At 36.2% G+C, this 23058-nt stretch overlaps 1 protein-coding gene across 2 annotated transcripts in view; it reads right to left on the bottom strand.

Moving 5' to 3' along the window:
- Positions 1-1500: 1500 nt before the first annotated feature.
- PELI1 (pellino E3 ubiquitin protein ligase 1) overlaps positions 1501-23058 on the bottom strand; it is a 57676-nt gene continuing 36118 nt past the window's right edge. For both annotated transcript variants that reach the window (XM_032410855.1, XM_032410856.1), the window contains exons 2-7: positions 15459-15598; positions 12303-12432; positions 8720-8821; positions 4774-4971; positions 4491-4679; positions 1501-3931 (exon numbers count right to left, since the gene is read on the bottom strand). In XM_032410855.1, coding sequence (XP_032266746.1) covers positions 3365-3931; positions 4491-4679; positions 4774-4971; positions 8720-8821; positions 12303-12432; positions 15459-15529 — 1257 coding nt within the window. In that variant the 5' untranslated portion in view covers positions 15530-15598 and the 3' untranslated portion in view covers positions 1501-3364. The remainder of the gene's footprint in view (positions 3932-4490; positions 4680-4773; positions 4972-8719; positions 8822-12302; positions 12433-15458; positions 15599-23058) is intronic.

Here is a 23058-nt window from a genome sequence, read left to right as displayed (position 1 = left end):
GATTTTTTTCCTGTTAAATCACCCAGTGTGGCTTGGTGTGTAGCAGATATTCAAATACCTGTTGCAAGAATGTGTAGATAAAATTTGAGGGCATGGTCTTAAAGTATACTTATTTCTGAAAGTGGGAGTGGGAGACAGAATAATATAGTTCACTAAGCAGTACTTTGGTGATCTGATATGCCACAGGGTTAATGCTTGGAACATAAATACGAAAGAATGGATCATAGATCTCTTAGCCAGTGGTCTCTAAAGTGGGATAGCACAAGATGATCCATCAGGATGAGGGGCCCAAGTGTTTAAATTGATATGCTAAATATAGTTCTAAGAAATAACGGATGGATTTTCACTGGTGCCCTCACTCACTCAGTCTACGTGTCAGAAGATCATGCATCACCCATGGTTCTTGAGGTATCCTGAGGGAAGAGTAGAGTAGGAGTACTCATGTTAGATGTAATTATATACTTATTTACATTATTATATATTTCTATCCTGTTTTACATATACCAGAATATTTTTAAAATGGTAGAAGTAAGCACTGACAGCTTCAAGAAGATAGTCTGGTAAAAGACTCCTCCTTCTGGATATTTACCCTGTCTCACTTCATGACCCTAACATGTTTGACGAAGGGAAATTCCCTATACAAATTAAGGAACATTTAGATGGTAAAATCACTTTGATAAAAGAGTTAAGCCGTAAAGATGATCTTTCTTTCAAGTACATTTGGGAGACCTAAATACAACTTTTTCTCCTTGGCCAGAATACTGATAGTCCCTTAATACAACTGAGTGACTAAAAGTGTTCCATTAGGCATCAACAAAATGACAGAACCAATATTCAAAATGCTTGAACAGAAAAACACCTAATGATTTAAATTACCTGAGTTTTCAAAACTTGAATTTGATAGGGGCGCCTGGGTGGCTCAGTTGGTTGAGCGACTGCCTTCGGCTCAGGTCATGATCCTGGAGTCCTGGGATCGAGTCCTGCATCGGGCTCCCTGCTCAGCAGGGAGCCTGCTTCTCCCTCTGACCCTCCTCCCTCTCATGCTCTCTATCATTCTCTCGCTCAATAAATAAATAAATATCCTTAAAAAAATTATTAAAAAACAAACAAACAAACTTGAATTTGATAGAAAATGAACCAGACTTTTCATAGTTGGGAGGAAGGGGGAACTGAGGCACTCTGGGAAGAACATGAACCTTTCATGGTCAGTGAAGCACTGTTTCAACGGTCTAGTATCCCACTCTTGCAGACAGCCAACTCCCTAGCAGGACTTTACCAAAGCTTCAATTATTCAACCACTAAACAAAGTTCCTTTATTAATAAGTCAGAGATGCTTTCCCAAGAGAACCAGAGATTTAAAGTGTTACATTAAATGCAAATTCTTCATCTATTTCAAGTGAATATTTTTGAAGTAGGGGGGTAGATTTGTCCAAGAGTTTTCATTTCTGGTTTCCCACTCTCAGTTATGCAAAAACGAACTCACGGAGACAAATTCAAGTATCTATTTTGAAAAGTATTTACTTAGTTTGAATAAATTAATTGCAAATAAAAATTAGCTACAATATATAGCCTGAATAGAAATGACTAGAACAAATACAACACAGGACTTGATTTCCTTGCATTAGCCACAAAGCATGTGACTATCTAGAAAACTTCAAAATCAATTATATTTCTTTGAAAAGGGGTAACAGCAGTTACTGATACATCACAACTAGTAAACTTATAATACAAGTTTCCTGACATGCATTTCCTGAGTGAACCCAAATGATCATTTTTAAAAACAAGGAAATTTTGACAAGTTGAATTAAAGTAAAATAGTTCATGGCTTCTAAGCAACAGGTTTTTTTTTTTTTAAACCAAAAGAAAATTCAGAACAGTATAGTAATAGTTATGATAAATTAAAGCTATACTACCACATACGAAAATTTGCTAGAGTCAATTATTACACAACTTACGAACTGAAGGAAAAACAAATCAAAAGATTAAAAAAAAAAAAGATTCTGTCTAATCTAAAAGTGTACTGATTTCTACAAGTGTCACAAAGGGTTTGATGTAGTGCAACTGTCTATACTTCCTCTGTGGTGCATTAAAAAAAGGGGAGGGGAGGGAGTGAAGAAACGTTTCCTTGCTTCTTTAAGCAAAGAACTTACTGGAATTAGAGAATAAACATACCATGCAAGTATGTTCCCCTACTCGGCTGTCACTGGTGCTCATCTGCCAACCAAACATTTCCTTGAGTCACATGGTGGCAACTCTCCTTAGGATTCAAAGCCCACAAAGTTAAGGCTGGTCTGCTAGGTTAAAAAAAGGGGGGGGGGCACTACTGTCATTGAACCCTTTATATCTCTCTACATTTCTTAATGCCTGGATAAGAGCACAAACAGAATAATCAATTAAGTATTTCTTTTTCTAAAAGCAAATCAAGTCACTCTCCTCCTTGTTAATTTATGCTTTTTCTCATGAGAATGATTTTTTTTTCTAGAAACAGTGAACAGATGAACCACAGTTTATATCTAAAAAATAAACTTGCCAAATGTTGCTGGTACTAAAAACAGATTAGTTATCATGGGAGAAAAATAGATAATCTAGATTAAATTGCATATTCAAAGGAGCATATAAAATGTTTCTTAGCATTTTAAGTTTTTGTTATATACTACACTTGAGAGAAACATTAAGAAAAAAACTTTCCTGATTATATTCAATGTGGTTAAAAACAAACACCTCTTACACAATAATTATTAATATGAATTTGGTTTTACAAAGTATTTTAATTTACCAAATTCCATATTTAGAAGGGGGCAGGGAGAGAGGCTCTCTTGTCCTTCTTTCTAAGCTTGTAAATCCTTGAGCTATGCTCGCTAAACTACCATTCACACCGAAAGTGTGACACCATCGTTACCATGCTACTCTATCAAGAACATTCTAAGATGTTTTCTATAATAAAGATAAATAGAAAAAAGTTAATATACATGTTGCTGTATTTTACAATGTTTGCAACAAACTGTAAACTAACATAGTTTGAACCAACAGTACCCTCAGTTATATAAAACAATTTTCCAACACTGAGGATGGGTGATTCAAAAACACTAAAAGGAAGGCAACAAATTAGATTGCATCTTTTTATCCTCAAAATATATTTTCAAAACTCAGAATTCAAAGTCTGGTACTTTCAGAAATTCTTTTTCTTGAGTTTCCCAGATTTTTTGATCAGAAATTGTTACTACTTATTATAAATGTTTAAAAAAATTCTTCATCTTAATGCAAATGACCAGAGCAGAGAAACTGTGACATGGACAACAGGTTGGAAAACCCAACTCACTTAGCTTATAAATTTTATAATATAGTCCTGGAGGACAACTGTCTGTTAATCTAGAGGTCCTTGAAAAATAAGTCTGATGTAGCCTTGTTCACCAGCCAACTGATGTGCACAAAAGGGGCAGGCTGCATGAAAAGTATGAGTACCATGAGGAAGCGGGATCTGGGACCAATAGGCAGTTGTCTTTTCTGAACACACATGCCCACATGGGCTGAATGCATGGGTTGGAGGGCCGGCGTCCACATAAAATCCAGCTTCACATCCAAGCCACAGAGGGACATAGGGACCAACAGACCTACACATGGGACATTCACGATCTTTTCCATCACGTTCTTCTTTGTTTCCCCAGTTATGATAGCCATGCACATGGCCGCAGTTTAGATACACCCATGGTTGTTTTTCATCGACAACATCTTTCCTCTTCATACTAGGAAATGCTAGTGTGTTGAACCCTACAGGGCACTGAGGTCGTGCTGCATTGATTTCCTGTCTTAAAGCTTCTAAATGCTTCACTGTAGGAGTGTGGGAAAGGCCTTCTGCAGTACGCCACAGCAATGTTGCACCACAGAGGTCAATTAATGAGCCATCTTGTAACTGATTGGTTTCAATTTCCACCTAGAAGAAACAAGAATCAAAAAACATTCAACACTGTGTTTTCAATTTTTACATGAGAGTTTTGGTCTTACATGCTCCTTACTCAAGAATCGAGATTTCCTATGATTGTTACTAAATGTAAGAAACTCTAATGGCAGTCATGAAAAATATAAGTTTGAAAATCAAGGATAAAATGTGGAGCAGGAACATATTTCTTTTCAGCCTTATAGTGAAGACTACTTATGATTAAAACATCTGGCTCCTCAGTAAGTCTAATATTTCCCATATACATCACGGTCAAAGAGATATAAATAGAAACCACACAGTGCTATTTAATTTAGGAAAGCTTAGGTTTTAAAATATATTAACATAATATGAAAGAACAAATTTTTAAAGTGTCCTGATTGAAACATTAAGATATTACCCTCTAGTATAATATTTAGCGGTCAGTGTTTCTGATAGTCAGACTTAAGCACTCTGTGTCAGCATTTGAGAGTTTTTGGAATTATGTAATACATTCAGTCCAACTCACCCAATGTGTTTACTGGAGCTAAATAAGAGGCTACAGCGCAATACTTACCATTTTTCCTCTCTGCTGAGCTGATCTGGTTTCCCGCAGGCTGAATACATTTCCACACACTGATATTTCTCTCCATATTCCAGGCTTGGAGTCTTCTGTGAACCCATTGCGTGGATGCATAACAAGAACGCCATTAGTGGTCAAACCATCCATCTGCCCATCTGATGTCTTCCACTTGGCAGCCTTCTCCTAGTAGCAATAAGAATAGTGAGCTTCCAGTTCTTTGTAATTTGGAAACAGAAGTGGTTAAAAATAATGCACCATTTAGGAAAAAGCTTTTTACCCCAAGAAAGATGTTTTTTGATGAGTCAAATCCTGCAGCATAAATCCGTGCTGTAAAGGGCGGATTCCGTTCACAGATGATTCTACAGGCAAATCTTGATATAGTGCTTTGCACTGACTGTGTATCAGAATTACTTTGGCTTCCAGGAACTGTGTCAGTTACTACAAAATCAATGGGACTTTCAGTCGACCGACCAATCTAAGGGAAAAAGAAATATCTATAAACCTATTGAAAGGAACACAGTGGAAAATCCATTCAAGAAAGGTACAAGAAGATGAAATCATTAAGCCTCTGAAATTTCTAAAGCTCAAACTTATACTTAACTCTGAGGGCATCTATACCCTAGAAAACTAATCTGTCAAACTTGTTCTGACATAATAATTATTTAGAGCATAGGAGTAAATGGGAACTTACCATCCAGAATATATGAAACCCTCAGGGAATACAGAGTTTAGGATGGCTGAGATTCCTAGATGGCTGCAGATTTTAATTTTAACCCCTTTGGATGGAAATATGCCTACCATGTATTACTCTGCCTTCTTTAACAGAATATAGTGAACATACAAGTAAATCTTTTATGATGTCTCCAGGACATTAAACTATAAATACCATTTATATTACACTGAATGCAGTGATGTCTTCAGGTGCTATAAAGGTGTACAAGAAGGCTGATCCTTATGTTATGGGCTTACATAGCTTTCTTTGAGGTCTTATATATACTTTATATTCTCATGTGTTCTGTCAGGTTGTCAGCTATCACTTCTTGCTGTTGGGCATACTTGACTCTGGCAGCATACCCCTCCTCTAACTAGTCACTATTATTCTGCTGTGGGCTGAGAAATCAAAAAAACTAAACTTTAAAGGATAGTATTTCAAAAGGTTCTTGGTAAGTTCCTAAAGGATTCTCCAGGGAGCAAAGAAAAGGAATTTTAGTGCATGGCCTTTTGTGGCCTTTATTTTATAGGCCTAGATGTCCTTTTTATTTTCTTCCTGGTTCTTGGCCATATTTAAGAGAGACAAGGTTCCCAGATAAGAGTTCTGGTGGATGGGTCGGCAAATTAAAACATCTTCAGAGGTACTAGCTAGGAAATATATTAATTTTCATTTTGAAAGATGAAAGTTGAGAAGAAAAAAGGAAATAGATGACAGAACTGATTGTCACAGGGTTTTAAAGTAAACATTTAAAAATGAAAAGAAAAAAGGAAATCTGTGGAAGAGATGACAGACCTGACAAGTGTCACAGGGTTTTAAAGTAAATATTTAAAAATGATGAGTTCATTCATGTATTTGTTATAAAGTAGTATAAAATTGAAGGAAGTGGATACTGAGAAAAAACACTGACCCTCTACAATGATGATGACACTTCAAAGTCATTCTTTGCATAGTTGAGCCTCAAGAATTCCTCATAACCACACACTTTCGGATAAAATCCTTTTAGCATTTTTGTCCTATCAAGTATAAGTCTTTCTTTAGTTTGGATAGTTTTAGAAGAAAACTGGCTGGTTAACAAAAGGGACTGGATGTCCCTTTTCCTGCTTTTTAAGATAATGATATCCAAAGAAAATGGTCTCAGACTTTTGAAACTAAAAATATTTCTAAGAATAAAAGGCTATTTTAGATCCAAAAGATGTAGGCCCAGGAATGGATTGAGGATTGATTTTTTGAATCAAGATATTCAGAAGTGGCATTTATTTGGGAGGAGAGATTGTTCCAAGAGAGTTGAGATTTGCTCTGGGTCTTAGAGGAGATTTAAGACATCAAAGCAATATTGGTCAAGACAGGTAAGAAGGAAGAAATCTTAAGTATCTATAAAGAGAAAAAACCTATGTGATCATGATCAGATGCCAAAATATAACTGTGTGTTAAGATAAATTCTGGTAATTCCTCTTCTAACTGCTACTATTAGCTTTAAAAATATAGATCTTATCATGTCATTCCCTCCCACTCTCATTAAAAACCCTAATGGTTCCTTACAGACTATCCAAACTTCTTAGTTTATTTCTGTAATAATTAGAAACTGACCTCACAATTTGCTTCCCACTGATCCAGCTTAATTTCCTATCATTGCTAATCACACGAAAAGTATATTCTAGCTACAAGCAGCTCACTTGTCAATCTTCTACCACACTGTGTACTTTGCCATCTCTTTTGTCAGAATGCCTTTCTACTGGCTGGACTGACAAAATCCTACTCAACTTGATTAAAAAAAAAAAAGTCTGGATAAAAAGGCACTGCTATGAAGTCTTTCCCTCACCCTTCTTCAACCCAATCAGAAGCTTGTACTTCACATTTAGACTGCCAGTGTAGCACCTATGAATACAATCAACTTGTAATGTCTTTATTTACTTCATAGTGTTAACCAATGCAGAGTTGGAGGTTTGAACAGCTGATGAATTGAACAATAAACATTCTTGTTCAGTTTGGAAGGCAGGCAATCCCAGAATGATTATAAAACCAGTTCCTCAAAGACTGGCTAATTTATCAGGGTAGTTTTGGATATATCTCTGGTTTTTAATGTAGAAATGTTTGGATTTTCCATTGGTATAAAGCTTTGTAGAAGGAGCATCATGACTACTACTTAGGAAAAACTCTCTATTCCTTTATGAAAAGGAAGAAAACAAAAATGGTGCAACTTATTTAAGGACCTTCATAAGATGGTAAAGACACTGTTCTAGAAATCAGAATGCCTGGTTTAACCCCAATTCTGCCCCCAACTAACTTTGTAACCTTTAACTCACAAGATTTCAGTAACTCTACTGACAAAAAATAAGGGGTAAACAAATTAATTCAAGGTATTTTCTGAAACTAAAATTCTAGTCTGGGGTCAAACATCTAGGTAGCATCTTGATTTTTAAAAAAGCTAATTAGGCATATTTATTTTAACTGGTTGTCAGCGAAATAAAATGTGGAAAATCATCCTGAAGCTTGTGTTAGGTTCTCATTAAGATCCCAACCTTCATCTTCATTAAGGGTGTTATTTATCTTAAATTTTTTTGGCAATAGCAAGAAAGATAAACATACATCCATATTCTGATATTAGAGACACTATTCTAAAAAATTCAGTATTCTACTAGAAGGGCTGGGGGGGGAGGGATAAGTGACCTCAATGAGAAATACTTTGCTATTGGTTATAATTGAAGACATCTCCAGGCCTTTAGATTTCAATCTTGATAAAAATAAAGAAAAATTGAAAAGTCATTGGGACAGTAATTATAAGAGCAACATTATCAGGTACTTTATGTCCTATTTGTTTCCAAAAAATCCAGGGCTTTATAAAACCAAACAAGGGAGAAGACAGCATGGATTCTGTTTACATCTTTGGGTTTGACTGTTCTATCATCTATCAAGTTTATAAAAACATCAGCACTGGACTGGTACAAAAAGGAGAGAAAAAAAAACAAACTTTTACCGCATTAGTAGCTTAGAGCAAATGTGTGCTGAAAAACAAGTCTGATTACAAATGTGATATGGACAATTAGAGACTGCCTGTACATTTTCCTACCTAGAGAGGAAGGTGGGAAATAGTGGCAAAAACGGTCATAAATATGTGCAGAATATTTCTTGGATATTAGCTAACTGAGCTATTATTATAACCACTATTATTAATAGCTAAGTGTTTACCAGCTCCCTGGCCCAGCTTTGAGCACTTTACATGTACTAACAACACATTTAAGCCTCCTAAATGTCATATGAAGGAAGCTCTATTATCTGCACTTCATAGGAGGAAAGTGAGCCATAGAGTGGTTAAGTAATGTTTACCAGAGCCCATTTCTTAACCATGCTATGCTGACTTCTATATATGAGATTTAGAAATCAATATATATTTTAATGTAATACATGACTAAAATAGGATAATCATGAAACTGACCACAGCAAAAGTCACTGACAATAGGTTTTCAACTTTTTTTTTTTTTTTAAGACAAAAATAATTCAGATGTTATAGTACCTGAAACATATCAGTGTTGCTGTCATGAGTATATTCAACCACCACTGTCTGGGCCCGAGATAAGGTATATGATATGCTGTGCTGGTCCTTGTTGCTTATTGCCTAAGAAAGAAAAGATTAATAGCAAAAATTAGCTGGTAGGCCAATCAAATCAAATTCAAAAAAGAAAAGTAATCTATCACATGTTTGACATATTTTCCTCCCAAAATTTAAGGTAGAAATTAATAACTCTTCTGTAACCTCAGCTGTGGAGGTAGTTACTCAGGTTGAGTGGGGTTTCAAGAATACCTTGAAGATGTTATACAATAAGAACATTAATTTCATTGTATAAAAACACTGTAAAATCTAGGTCTCCCTTATAAATATTTTAAATTATAAAGTAATCAAAATCAAAGCCCATGCAGAAACTGAAAATAGTACTCGATCATGCTCTAATAAGGAGGAAATACAGAATTTTGCAAGATAAGAAGATTCTTATTTTTAAAGTAACTCAAAGAGTTATAAACAAGTTACCAACAAGCAGAGTTAAATGGTTTTCTTAATCATTCTGGGACTCTACCGGTGACAAACATTTGCCATATGCTGGGCAAATACAGAAAAATTCATCGGATGATTAAACATTACCAAAGGAAATGGACACAATGCTTACGACTGTATTTTTGACTTATCCCAAACTAAAACTAAAGACATTGCTAAAAAGAACTTTTCGGTTTTGTTTTCAGGCGTTTTCTATGTACATGAGTTGAAGATAATATCAGAAAGGGGGAAAACCTGAACAAAGGAAGTGGAAATAGGTTGCGTAAAAGGAAAACAGATACAAAACAGATACAAAGACACAAAAGAATGATTATACAAAGCAAAGAAGCTAAATTCAAAAAATGTTTTTTTTTTTTTTTTTTAAATTTTTTTATTTGAGAGAGAGAATGAGAGAGAGAGAGAGCACATGAGAGGGGGGAGGGGCAGAGGGAGAAGCAGACTCCCTGCTGAGCAGGGAGCCCGATGCGGGTCTCGATCCTGGGACTCCAGGATCATGACCTGAGCCGAAGGCAGTCGCTTAACCAACTGAGCCACCCAGGCGCCCTGTTTGTTTTTTTGTTAAAGATTTTATTTATTTATTTATTTGACAGAGAGAGAGCACAAGTAGGCAGAGCGGCAGGCAGAGGGAGAGGGAGAAGCAGGCTCCTCACCGAGCAGGGAGCCAGATGTGGGGCTCGATCCCAGGACCCTGGGATCATGACCCGAACCGAAGGCAGACGCTTAACGACTGAGCCACCCAGGCGCCCCCCAAAAATGTTTCTTAATTAGAACATTGGCATTATAAAACCTTACTTGGTTTCAATTTGTAGGTAATCTGTAATAGATAAAGCCTTAAAATAATAGCTTTAAAATTAATTAAGGCTGTGGAATTTTCAAATATTTAAAGAGAATAAATAAAACACCTGGGTACCAACTACCCAGCCTTATCAAACCATAACAATGCCATTTTTGCTTCTGGTTTCTTAAAAGAAATTAAATTCAACAGCAGTGTCAAGGCTGCTTACATGTTTCTCTCACTCCCCTATCTTCATAGAGGTATACAACACCTCATTAACACAATGTAGATCATTCCCATGCACGTTGTTGATGTTTTTAAAATAAACATTATATAACTGTTTTATAGATTTTAAAAACTATAATTACTTTAATTAGCATAAAGCAATGATTTTCCAATCGAATACTGCCCATAATCTTGGAAGTAATTATTCTTTTTTTTTTTTTTTAAGATTTTATTTATTTATTTGACAGAGAGACCCAGGGAGTGAGGGAACACAGCAGAGGGAGTGGGAGAAGGAGAAGCAGGCTTCCCACTGAGCAGGGAGCCTGAGGCGGGGCTCGATCCCAGGACCCCGGGATCACGACCTGAGCTGAAGGCAGACGCTTAATGACTGAGCCACCCAGGTGTCCCAGAAGTAATGTATTCATAATGGCTAAAGGGATTTAAAAACACAGGTCTTTGTGTACTTTGAGATTGTAATCTCTGGCTTTTTAGCTATTAAACCTAGTCTTAGATTAAGAATAAGAACTATGTCTAGCTAAATTCTCACTGGACTGAAAGGCGGGGTTTAACCTTATCCCAGATGACTGCCAGAATAGGGTATTTTAGAAATAGGGATCATAACTATTTTCCCTCTGCTAGTGGTTCTCAACCGGAGGTAGTATTAGCTGTGAAAGGGGCACCTGGAATTATGTAGGTGCATTTTCTGGCTGTGATTTGCAGGCTTACATGGCATTAGCGGTTGGGGACAACACGGGAGACAACCCTGCACGGAGAAGTGGCGTACCCCAAATGCAAGAGCACGCTGCAGGGGCACTTCTGGCACAGAGCTCCTCGGCCTGGGTCATTAGCTTTCACTCACTCTCACCACCTGCTTAGCACAACACTTCTCTGCAAAGGAGCAAAAAGAAACACTTAAAAAGAAACTGTCCCTTTTCTATATTCACTAGGTCTCAAACAGTAATAGAGGAGGCCTCATCAAGACATGAGGATTGTTCTAGTCACCATGCTGGATACAAAACAAATTCAATTAACTTCAGGGATTGGAGCTATGACCTAAAACAAGTCACCATATGCCAATTTCTCTCTTGCTTAACTTACAAAGATATACCTCAGATGGTAAAATATTAATGCACATCCTGGGGCTACCTAGCTAAGGATACAATTACTTCCAGAAGCTGAGAGACTCTTTGTAATTTTAGTCACTCAACACAATATCAAATACAAATTCTGTGTTACAAAATTGGAAGTAGAGGAATTCACAGAAATGGAAAGATTTTAAATTTCCTCTAAATTGTCTTTCACTCCAGGAAAAGCCTAAGTGTCCCGAAATGATGGCTCAGGTTCTGGAGATTTTGGTAGGGAGAGAAAAAGGAGCTAAAAGCATTAAATATACTGGGAGACTGAGAAGTTATACTGTAGATACAATTGGGTATATGCTTTTATAGTTTTGGTTCAATTTAATAGTTAACTGAGGTCCATTTTGTTCAAGGCACTATGTTAAAAGCTTTGAGGGTCATAAAACAAGCAAACAAAAAATAAGAGCATACACAGAATCTTTGATAAAGATCTCTTGTAAGAAGCACACAATTAAACCCTTAGTTTAAAAAAATCACCTCATCCAAACAATGCTTCTAGTACCTGAGTACTCTTATTATATACTACATTCCTTGCTCAGCCCAGGCAAGGCCCCTCTAGTAACAGTGGAAACTTCCTACTTCTCAGGGTAGACAGCTGTATAATTCTAAATACTAGATAAAACCCTGGTCCCAACCTACCTTTTTAAAAATTTCTTATTAAAAGGGAATGTTTCCTTCTAATTTCCACCCACTGATCCTGGTTTGTCATTTAAAAAAAAAAAAAGTCTGATGCCCTTCCATATGGCAGCCCTTCAAATATTGTCTCCAAAGTGTCTGCTCCCATTGAAACAAAAGGAAACTTCTGGTACAGAATGTGAAGGGAACGCTAGAGAACAGAAACAACATGTACAAGTGTTTCAATTTCTCAAGTTAAGTTATTTAGTTTAATTTGGGTTTGTTTGCTTTTTACCTTTGCAGCCTGAGGAGTACAAGCAATATGCACAGTGCTGGGCTTCACCCCATTTGCCTTAGGTCTTTTAAACAAAGCAAACCTACTTTTCCTTCTTCCTCTATCGCCGTTTGGGAGCGATCCATTGTACCTGATGGGAGGGAGAAAAGTTTAGGTGATCTCTTGTAAGAACCACACAATTCTGAAATAAATGCTTTATTTTGCTTTACAATATGGATCAATCTTCAATTAATCATCTATTAGCACACTGTAAGTATCTCAAATTCCCTTCAGTAATTGCTGATCCCTAGACCAGCTGTCTAAGTATGAAACAAAATGAGATTCTGGTTACACTCCAAGTCACAAAGAAGTATTTTTTGGATTATAAATAGCCTTAAATTATCTGTATTTTTCTTTCCTCTTTTATTCAAGATAATCAAGAGCTGATTAATGGCATATCTGATGCCTTATTCTTTGTTTTTTAAAAGTGAATGTTTGCCTGTGCTAATACAACCTTTAAAAGTACAGTATGAATTGTCTAAAACAATCTCCTTTAATTGTCAACTAAATACTTTAAATAGCTTAACTTCTGAAATTTTCAGACTCATTTGATAAGTCTGATAAGTCTTAGGACTTGAATGTGCACATACACATTCACATTATGTTGGCAAAACTTATCCAACTGAGATGCCTGCTAAATAGTGACTAAACATATTTTTGTCGTTCAGATCTTATGACCACTTCTCCATGATACCATATACATGTGCTGAAAATAAGCAAGTAAGTGAGGATTGGATAGGAAAGAAGTTCACAACGAAACATTTGAGTGTTTACCATGTATTAGGCACTACTGTGTTCTCTACCATACAGCACCTCATTTAATTCATCCTCATAAAAACTCTTGAGATTGGCATCACTCAACTTTTACAATTTGGAATTTAAGTTATTCCTCAGGGGAATAGAATTCCTTAGAGGCTCAGAGAAATTAAGTCATTTTCTGAAGGTCACACAAGTGACAATGGAAAAACTAGAATTTGAATCCAGGTGTTTGTGTCATGCTTTTTAAAATTCTTTATTGCTTCATTTTGGCATAAGCAATGCCTTAATAATAATCTCTCCTCATTCACTGTTCCCTGCCCCCTGACAAAATCTTTGGTTTGCTTCCTGGTCTCTCATTTATAGTTGGTCAATCTGAGGGAAAATGAGGCACAGACCAGGGACAATTTTGAGGTTGTAGGAGAATGTGATTGTAAAATGGCCTACATTAGTGGCTGACAAGGAAGAGAAGGGACTTTACTCACACTGCCATATGTAGAAATTATACCGATCCTTTATAAAAAATAACACACTGATTTCTGTTGGAGAAAGCCCTTGCCAATCTTGCTAGCCTTGCTGAGAGTTCAGAGTCACACCCCTTAGTTAATACAGTACTAATTCTAGGCTGTGTGTTGCCACCAGCCCCACTTTGGGTCCTGACTGTTCTGTCTGCCTAGTTATATGACTTGTTTCCCTCCTGGGGATATACTCTCTATTCCCAAACATTGTGTTTCTGTAGCTCAAAACTATTCTAATAAAGTAGCAACAACATCAAACTAACAACCTTATCCAGCTTTATTTTTCCTAGAGGGCTGGAAAGAAGTATTATTTGTATTTTAAGACACCAAGTGCCAGATACAGAGACAACCACTATTGCCAAGGATTAACTGAGAAACTTCTGGGCTAAGAAAGGCAGTTTAAACCATATACTAAATTTTAAACTCCAGTCTTCAAATGACTCAGATTTCCTGGTAGAAGAATTTAACTTTGAATAATTTTTGGTAGTTAAAAGCTGTTTGTCATTAATACCTTAAGATCTATGTGATGTGAAGTTGGTAACATTGTAGTTACTATATAATTTTCTAATCTTTTAAATTGTTTTTGAGAAAAAAGATTTTTAGGTCTCAAAGAGCCTGAGATGATCTTGTCTGTCATTTTACCGAAGAGGAAACCAAGACCCAGAATGGTGAAGTGACTTGCCCAAGGTCATATAACCAGCCATGTTGGAATAGGCACTGGAATCTAGCATTCCTGACTTCTAGTCAAGCTCATTAACTCCATATTATCTTCCGACTTTCTCTTACTCTCTGCTCTGAAACAAGGGACATATTCTCACTTAAACAAGACCTTGTACCAACCTGACTCTAAAACATGTTGTTTTAAATGTCTAAAGTCATATAATTGTTCCTAGAGCTGTTTTCTAGACAGAAGAAAAGAAACATCGGGGGAAAGTAAAATTTGCAATTTCTAGTTTCTGAAATTTCTAGCTAATAGACTATATTGTGTCTCTGTTTTGACAGTTAATGCAAGTTTTAGACTGAAGAAACGGAATCATCTGTTCCTCATTCTTTAGATTGTGTCTGTGTAAGTTGTATGGATGAGAATACGTAGGAAGCAAACGAGCAGTGAGATTCTGGGCTTCAGAGTCATCATATCTTTAGCCTGTACAACTCTATCACATGAAGAATAGGACCATAAGTACAAAGCAACAACTACCTCAGAAGGACAAAGGAACAAATAAATACTAACCTACATGAAATGACCTAAACGGGGAAGGGATTTTGGTAAAGTCAAGTGAGGCAAACTTTTCTAAATGATGGGACAGGGAAGACAAATGGAAAAATTATATGACTTTAGACATTTAGACTGTACATTTTTCACCTTTAAGAAGCTTTATTCTTTCTGGGGGTAAGGGTGAGGCAAAGTTTATGCATATGTGAGCACTTATAAGAGATGGCATAAAAATGAGGATTAAAGAGTTTCTTGATTTTTTTTTTTTAAAGATTTTATTTATTTATTTGACAGAGAGAAACACAGCGAGAGAGGAAAAACAAGCAGGGGGAGTGGGAGAGGGAGAAGCAGGCTTCCCACGGAGCGGGGAGCCCGATGGAGGGCTCGATCCCAGGACCTTGGGATCATGACCTGAGCCGAAGGCAGGCGTTTAACGATTGAGCCACCCAGGTACCCCAAGAGTTTCTTGATTTAACATTATCAATATTATTTTGAGGTAATATTATCCTGTAGCTTTAAATCATTTTTGGACATAGATAGGATATACAATCTAAAAAGTAATTTTAACCTAGATGTCAAAGTTACTATATATTATTCAATTTTATGTGTCATCAGATGGAGAAAACTTACCCTAAGACAATGAGTTCACCATATTTTACTGGTGCTTTGGATGGATGATTTTCTTGATCAGGAGAAAACATGAGCTTGGCTGTCTTTCTCAAATCTTTGTTCACTGGTCAGGAGCCTTGGGACACCTTTTGCATTATCTCCTAGAGGGAAAAAGTTTTCATTAATAATGTGAACAATGAATTTCAGTTTAAATAAAGATGTTATTTTCTAGCAGTCCTTGTGAGCACAATATTATGCAAAGTTATCATATAATATACAAAGTGTATGACATTTTCCCCAATAGTGGTTATATATTTGGTCCAACTGTTTAAATAGTTTAAAAATATAAATTTGGTAACTTCCACTTCTAGGAAAATGGAGTAGGAGTATTTTTCCCTATTATTTCCACTAACTACAACTACAAACTCTGGATATTACATATAAAACGTAAGAAGACTCTGAAAAGTAGAGAGAAGATAGACCAGCTAGGGACCTTGGGGCACAAGGAATGACACAGTGCTGAGTTTCTCTGGGTTTTCTTTATGCTTAATATATCCCAGATTAAGAGCTGAAGAATCCAGCAACCTGGAAATATCAACTGGCCGAGACAAAAAAAAAAATCCACCCAAAAGCTTGCTCTCTCTAGTTAAAGGAATGAGAAAGGGGCTGCCTTAGCAAGTGAAATAACTTTTGACAATAACCACTCTACTGTAGCCAAACACCACAGAAAACACTGGCCCTACCACTGCCTATACAAGCAAGAGCCAAGTGGGGAGCCTAGATTTCCACCTCATGAGGCCGTAAGGAAGAAGCCTAGCCCCCTGCCCCCAACCAGGGTATTGTCAGGGCAGCCAAGTAGGGAGCCAAGACTTCCACCCTGCTGGTTGGTAACATGCCCCCACCTCTACTCTAGCAGTGTCAGGGGAGCCTGGACTTCCACACTCACTTGGCAATAACAAGGATTCCCTTCCCTTTGGGTGTCAATGAAGGCTGACTAGGGAAACTGGACTTCTATGTCTATTTGGCAGTAATAAGGAGGCAGCCACTATTCCCTAGCCAAGGCAGTGACAGAAAAAGACACTGGAAACAGTAGGTGTAGATAACATCCAGAGTCTCAGAACATAACACCAAAATGTCCAGGTTTCAATCGAAACCATTCATTGTATTAAGAACTAGAAAGATTTAAGACAATGCAAAAAGATAATAAAGACAAAACCTGAGATGACAGAAATCAGAATTACCTGAAAAGGATCAGAATTACCTGAAAAGGATTTTAAACCAATCATGATAAAAATGTGAAATGCTTTAATAAACAACTGCAAACATATCTGGAACCAAAAAAAAAAGTCTGGACAAAGAAACAAAAATTTTAAATAAGCTCACTTTTTAGGATGGGTTTACCAGCAGAATAAAAGGGACATTATAAAGAATCAGTGAACCAGAAAAGAGAAATTACTTAATCTGAACAATAGAGGGAAAACAGACTAAAAGAAGAAGAAGGAGGAGGAGGAGAAGAGAAGGAAAGGAAAGGAAAGGAAGAAAAAGAAAATGAAGAAAGACCAGAACCTCATGGACCTATGGGACCGCAGCAAAAGATCTAATATTTGTATCACTGGAACCCAGGAAGAGAGGAAAGAGAGTAGAGCTGAAAAAGTATTCAAATAATGGCTGGAAACTTGCCAAATTTGGGAAGCAAAACCACACAACCACAGATTCAAGAAACTGAACAAACCTCACAGAGCATAAACCTGAAGAATTCCATGCCAAGATACATCACAGAAGCCGGAAGAAAGTAGCATATATTTTTCAGGTGCTGAAAGAAAAGAACTGTCAACCCAGAATCCTATGCCCAGCAAAAATGGAAGGGAAATCAAGACAGTTTCAGGTGAGGGAAAATTAAAGAGAATTTGTTACCACAGATCTACTCTATCAGAATGGCTAGCAGAAATTCTCTAAGAAAAATGATAAAAGAACCCTGGAACATCAGAAAAGAAGAAAAAACATGGTAAGTAAAAATACAGGTAATACAATAAGCTTTCCTTTTCTTGAATTTCTACAGTATGTCTGAAAGTCAAAGCAAAAATTATTAACACTGTCTGATGTGGTTTCAAATATATGTAAAGGAATATTTAGGACAATTATATATGGCACACCTGGGCATTTATCCTAGAGAAATGAAATGAAGACTTATGTTACAAAACCTGTACATGAATGTTTATAGCAGCCTTATTCATAATAGCCAAAAACTGGAAACAATCCAGATGTTCTTTACTGAGTGAATGATTAAACTGTGGTACATCCATGTTGTGGAATAGTACTCAGCCAATAAAAAGGAACACACTACTGGTATATAAGAAATAACATGGCTGAATCTCTAGAGAATGATGTTGAGTAAAAAAAGCCAACCTCAGCAGGTTACAAAAATGATTTTATTTATGTAACACTCTTGAAATGACAGAATTATAGAAATGGGAAATAGATAAATGCTTGCTAGGAGTTAAGGAGGGGGTGGGAGCAAAAGGGAAGTGGGCATGGCTACAGAAAGATAACAGAAAGGACCCCTGTGGTGATGGAAATGTTCTGTATTTTTACCAATGTCAATATTCTGGTTGTGATATTTTACTATAGTTTTGCAAGATATTACCATTGGAGGAAACTGTGTAAAGGATACACAGAATCTCTCTCTGTATTATTTCTTGTGACCACATATAAATCTACAATGATCCCAAATTAAAAAGCTTAATTAAGAAATATAAATTTGACACACATATGAAAAACAAAGTATTTCTGATAAGCCAGAAAAAATGCTACAATAAACAATCCCCATAATACTATCATGATTATTTCATCAGTAGCTTAATGGGACCAGTTATTTCCTATACCTGTTCTCTCCATGGTCTTCCTGTTAGACCTGTTCCAAAGGTTTTTCACAACAAAACTCTTACTAGCTAACCCATGACAGTCTCCTGATTTTATACTTCCATCAACAAGTTCCATAGGAAACTAATGAATGAAAAATGCCTATTTGTATTTTTCTATAGTACAGTGAAATACAGCCTCTATAGCAGCACTTTGGGAGAGAAGGCAACACAGACTATTTGTAGCCCAATGAGTAAGAACAAGTAAAAGGAAAAAGCTTAGCCATTTGACCCTCTTTTATCCGTTGTAACTGACATACACATTTAAACCAGCAATTCAGACACACTAATTTTTATCGTTAGTAAATTTAAAAAACACTTATTAAATTATTTTAAATAAACAAAACATGCTTAAGAACTATTAAAAAAACACAATCCCTCCATTCAAATACTCTATAAAATCCTCTCATCTCCCCAGAGAAATGCTTTATTTCAGTAAAATAAACTATACTGATCATATCCTCCATTTAGAAAAAGAAATAATATGAAGCTAACTAAAACCTTCAATGTAAAAATTTAAGAGTTCTAAAACAAATTAATTCAGGGGCGCCTGGGTGGCTCAGTCGTTAAGCGTCTGCTTTCGGCTCAGGTCATGTTCCCAGGGTCCTGGGATCAAGCCCCGCATTGGGCTCCCTGCTCGGCGGGAAGCCTGCTTCTCCCTCTCCCATTTCCCCTGCTTGTGTTCCCTCTCTCGCTGTGTCTCTCTCTGTCAAATAAATAAATAAATTCTTTAAAAAAAAAAAATTAATTCAAATTAACCAAAGAACAATTTTGGTTCCATATTACAAGACCTTCTGATCTATATTAAATCAGACTTTACTATACAAACAAGAATTCATACCCTCTTACTCCCCCCTCAAAGAAGCATCCCATTACAAAAAGCTAAGCAAAGCTTAATTAGAAGCTTTAACTGTGCTTTTCTTGTTAGACAATTAAGGTACTGCCATCAAACACAAAAACATTGCTTTGATACATTTCTGACCAAGAACAGCAAGAATTAAAAATGTAATAACAAGAATTAAATTTAAAGTTTAAATTAAATTTTAATAATGTGGCTTTGTCTTGATTTGTACTCCCATTTAGAGTTACTTTCTATTTTTAGGAAGTGATAATTTTCCATTTATAGTAGTAAAATGTTCCTTTTAAAAACACTTATTTAAAGAGGTAAGTCAATTTAATAGTATTAAATAGTATCAGTAAGTACACAGATATGGCTGAAATCTGAAAGTGATAAATGTGAATGCCCATATTTGGCTGATACTCGTGTATAGCAGGGCTAGCAAATATTAGCTTATGTTCTAGTTCTAGCTCTCTTTGAACAAAGCAATGTTCCCTCATCTCTAAAAATGATGGGACTAAAGTAGAATGAAGAGAATTTTGGAGCTGTAAAAAATACGAGACCATCTGGTTCTAACATAAGAATTTATAAGTAATGTACATTTAGGACTATAGATTTAGTCCCATCACCTCGATAGCAAAAGAACAATTTTTAGCTTTGACAAGTAACTGGGATAGGGCTAGCATATATCCACCATACAGACCTTGGCCAAATTAGCCAAGAAAAACAATAGATTTCCAATTATACTTATTTTTACTCTGCTTAGGTCCCTTAGAAGGCCTGATTTTGGGATATTTTATCAGTGATATCAAAGTTTCAATACAGGAACACACTCAAACTTGGCTTTTATTTCTGTATCTAATAATCTGAAACCTATAATAATAAAACACTTTAGTAGTACTGTTTATACACTTAAATGACCCAAGATGAACAGTTTTCTTAAATTCAAAATGGCATATAACCAATGATATATAACTGGAATTCTTAAACTATGAATAACATATGCTATGACAACCACTTCTCCTGGAACCTTTCATTGCAATTCTAATACATGTTTACATGTGTTTGTCAGAAAGAATTGTTAGAATCTTTACATGTTCTGAGGAGTCATGATTTTTACAGTGGTTTAACAAAGCCAAGTTGCTGGATGGTGCTCCTGTACCCACCCTCCTTGTATATTCTCTATATTTAAAATCTGAATAAAATATAGAATTCTTCAAAATTAATTCCTAAAGTCATTCCTAAATTCACTTGAGACCGTGAAATGGGTATCTATATAAAGTATATTCTAATGCCTCAATTACTGGCCCCACCTGTTGATATTCAATTAAGTTAGTTGGTCTGACCTCATATATTCAGTTCTTTCCCAATGTGATGATCTAACAAAAAGAATATTAAATAGCACCATTAATTCTATCTGAGACTGAAAAAAAAGGATAGAAAAAAATCCTACTAAAAATAAGGCTGTTTTCTATAATACCTATTATTTTAAAACTCTGCTTGATCCTTAGAAAGTAAGCATGTTCTCATCAGCAGGGACCTTCCCAAGTTAAACAAATTGTTTTAAAGAAACACATTCAAGAATATTATTTTCTGTGTAGGCTTGGAAAACATAAAAAATGAGCCATAAAATATATATTTCTTAGAAATAGTCTCATTAAATTTGACTGATAAAGGATTCTAATCGAAGAGTTGATACAAAAACAATTGTACTTGGCCTTTAAGGCTAGTGAAGTACAATTGTTTTTGTATCAACTCTTCCCAAAGGAATGACTTTCTATAACATATAATTGTCAGTTTCACTTAAAGAAGGAAAACTGGGAAATCAATCTTTGTTCAAATTGCTCCCTCAACATAACATGTTTTTTTCTTTTATTTACATTGCACACAGCCTTTTGCCTACTACCTACTAAACACAAGTACAAAATTCCTGCCCTGAAAAATAAAAAGAAGCAAAACAAATACTAAACAAAGAACAAAACTGATCTTACATAGATGTTTACATAATCTTTTTAAACACTTCTATTTTGGTGGGGAAGTGAGTAGGCACAAAGGGTTGCAAAGGAAAAAAGAAAAAAGGAAAATGTTTTAAAACATGAAATGCTTCTTTATGGTGAAAAATGGTGTGGACTGCATATATTATCTCTAATGAAACAGATTCCCATCTACACTAGAGTTCCCCTTTGGCTGATTTCAAAAGGATGACTCAAACAGAACTGTTTTGGTATATTTGTGGTGGAGCCGTTTTATGAAACCAATTAAGCTATGATTGAAGGGAGGTGAATTTATAGCAGTTTCTTGATAATAAGAGTGAAAATCTAATCACCTTCTTCCTTTTTTCACAATCAGCAGGATTAATAAGCAGCATTCTTCCATAAAAAGAAAGAAAGGATAGAAGAAACAATGGAGCCTGCAGGAATATGAGGTTATAATACTGCCCGTCAGTGACTTTAAACTTTTTAATACAGCAATGGAGGAAGTGAAGTCCATGTTCCCCTTCCCAAAATACAGGGCACCCCCTGTGCGAACACCTAGTCTTTCCCATCAGGACAGCCCAAATGACATGCTGATATTCTACTACTTATAGGGACAACATATTTTCATCCTGATTGGAAAGCAGTTAACATCTTTCACACGGACAGTATTTGCTCCTCGAAACTAGGGTTTCTCAACCTTGGCACTACTGATATTTTGACATTGTGGGGTAGTTGGCCTGTTCACTGCAGGAGGTTCAACAGCACTCCCGGCCTTTACACCCCAGAGGTGCCAGGAGCATCCCTAGTTGTGATGATCAAAAATGTCCCACCTTCCCACCCTTCACCCTGTGAGAACCACTGTTCTAATCTCAAATTGAGGATGACAGCTTGTTCTTAGGAGGGGAATTTCCCCTATTTTTGGCATAGTGCTTGGCACATAGATATTTAATAAATGTTTGCTTTCTTACCTCATCATACTGATGTCTTAAATGGTTATTACTAAGCCTTGTGTTAGTGAAGGCAATGGCTTTGAAGGTAGCTGCAGTTTCAGTATTTTATTAGAATTGATAAGAGTGGCTGGAAGTGAAAATTGAAGAACTATCATCTTGCCTTGATGGTGATTAATTATTAATATTTCTGTGCATTTAAAATATTTTAATATTGTAGCAGCCTCTCTTAAGTGGTGGAAGGAAAGGGACTGGAGCTGGGGTGGCCACAGTAGTCTTAATAGGCCAGTGCTGGGTAGTCTGACATTTAGAGAAAGGCTAACCTGTGAAGGCCAGATAAGCAAATATCTTCTTGACCTAGGGGGCCCATATCTGGAGAAATTAAAAGCAAGCTTTGGAAAGCATAGGGGAATCTTTTTAAATCAAAAGGGGTGTCAACTTGAATCAACCTTGGATTAAAGTCTATCTTGCACTTGCACAGAATGTTAATTAGCAAAGAGCTTTCACATAAGGTTATTTTATTTGACCCTCACAATAGCCCTGTGAATTAGAAAAGTCTTATTAACTCCATTTTCCAGATAAGGGAACTGAGTGTGTTAATCAGAAAGAAAGGCCACTGACTGGGTTCAAGGCCAAACAGGTAATATCTGGCAAAGCTAGAACTGAGACCCATATATTAATTCAACATATATTAACTCATTTATCCCCATTTTATAAATGGAGAAACTGTGGCTCCTAGAAGTTAAGTAGCCTGGGTTTTCTGATACCGCAAATCAAATCCCATACATGATTGGTTGGGACTAATTCCTAAATAAGAATAGGATGCCCCTACTATGGGATCATTTAGGAGAGAGACTAGAAAGTATACCTGGGTAAAATAAACTAAACAAGCTACACTCCAATATAGACTAGTAACAACTATGCAACTATGACTAGTGTTTT

The sequence above is a fragment of the Phoca vitulina genome, unplaced genomic scaffold, assembly GCF_004348235.1.
Source record: "Phoca vitulina isolate PV1807 unplaced genomic scaffold, GSC_HSeal_1.0 scaffold12, whole genome shotgun sequence".
NCBI lineage: Eukaryota > Metazoa > Chordata > Mammalia > Carnivora > Phocidae > Phoca > Phoca vitulina.
Note: the sequence above shows the minus strand (reverse complement) of the source record. Positions and strands in the feature narration are given on the sequence as shown.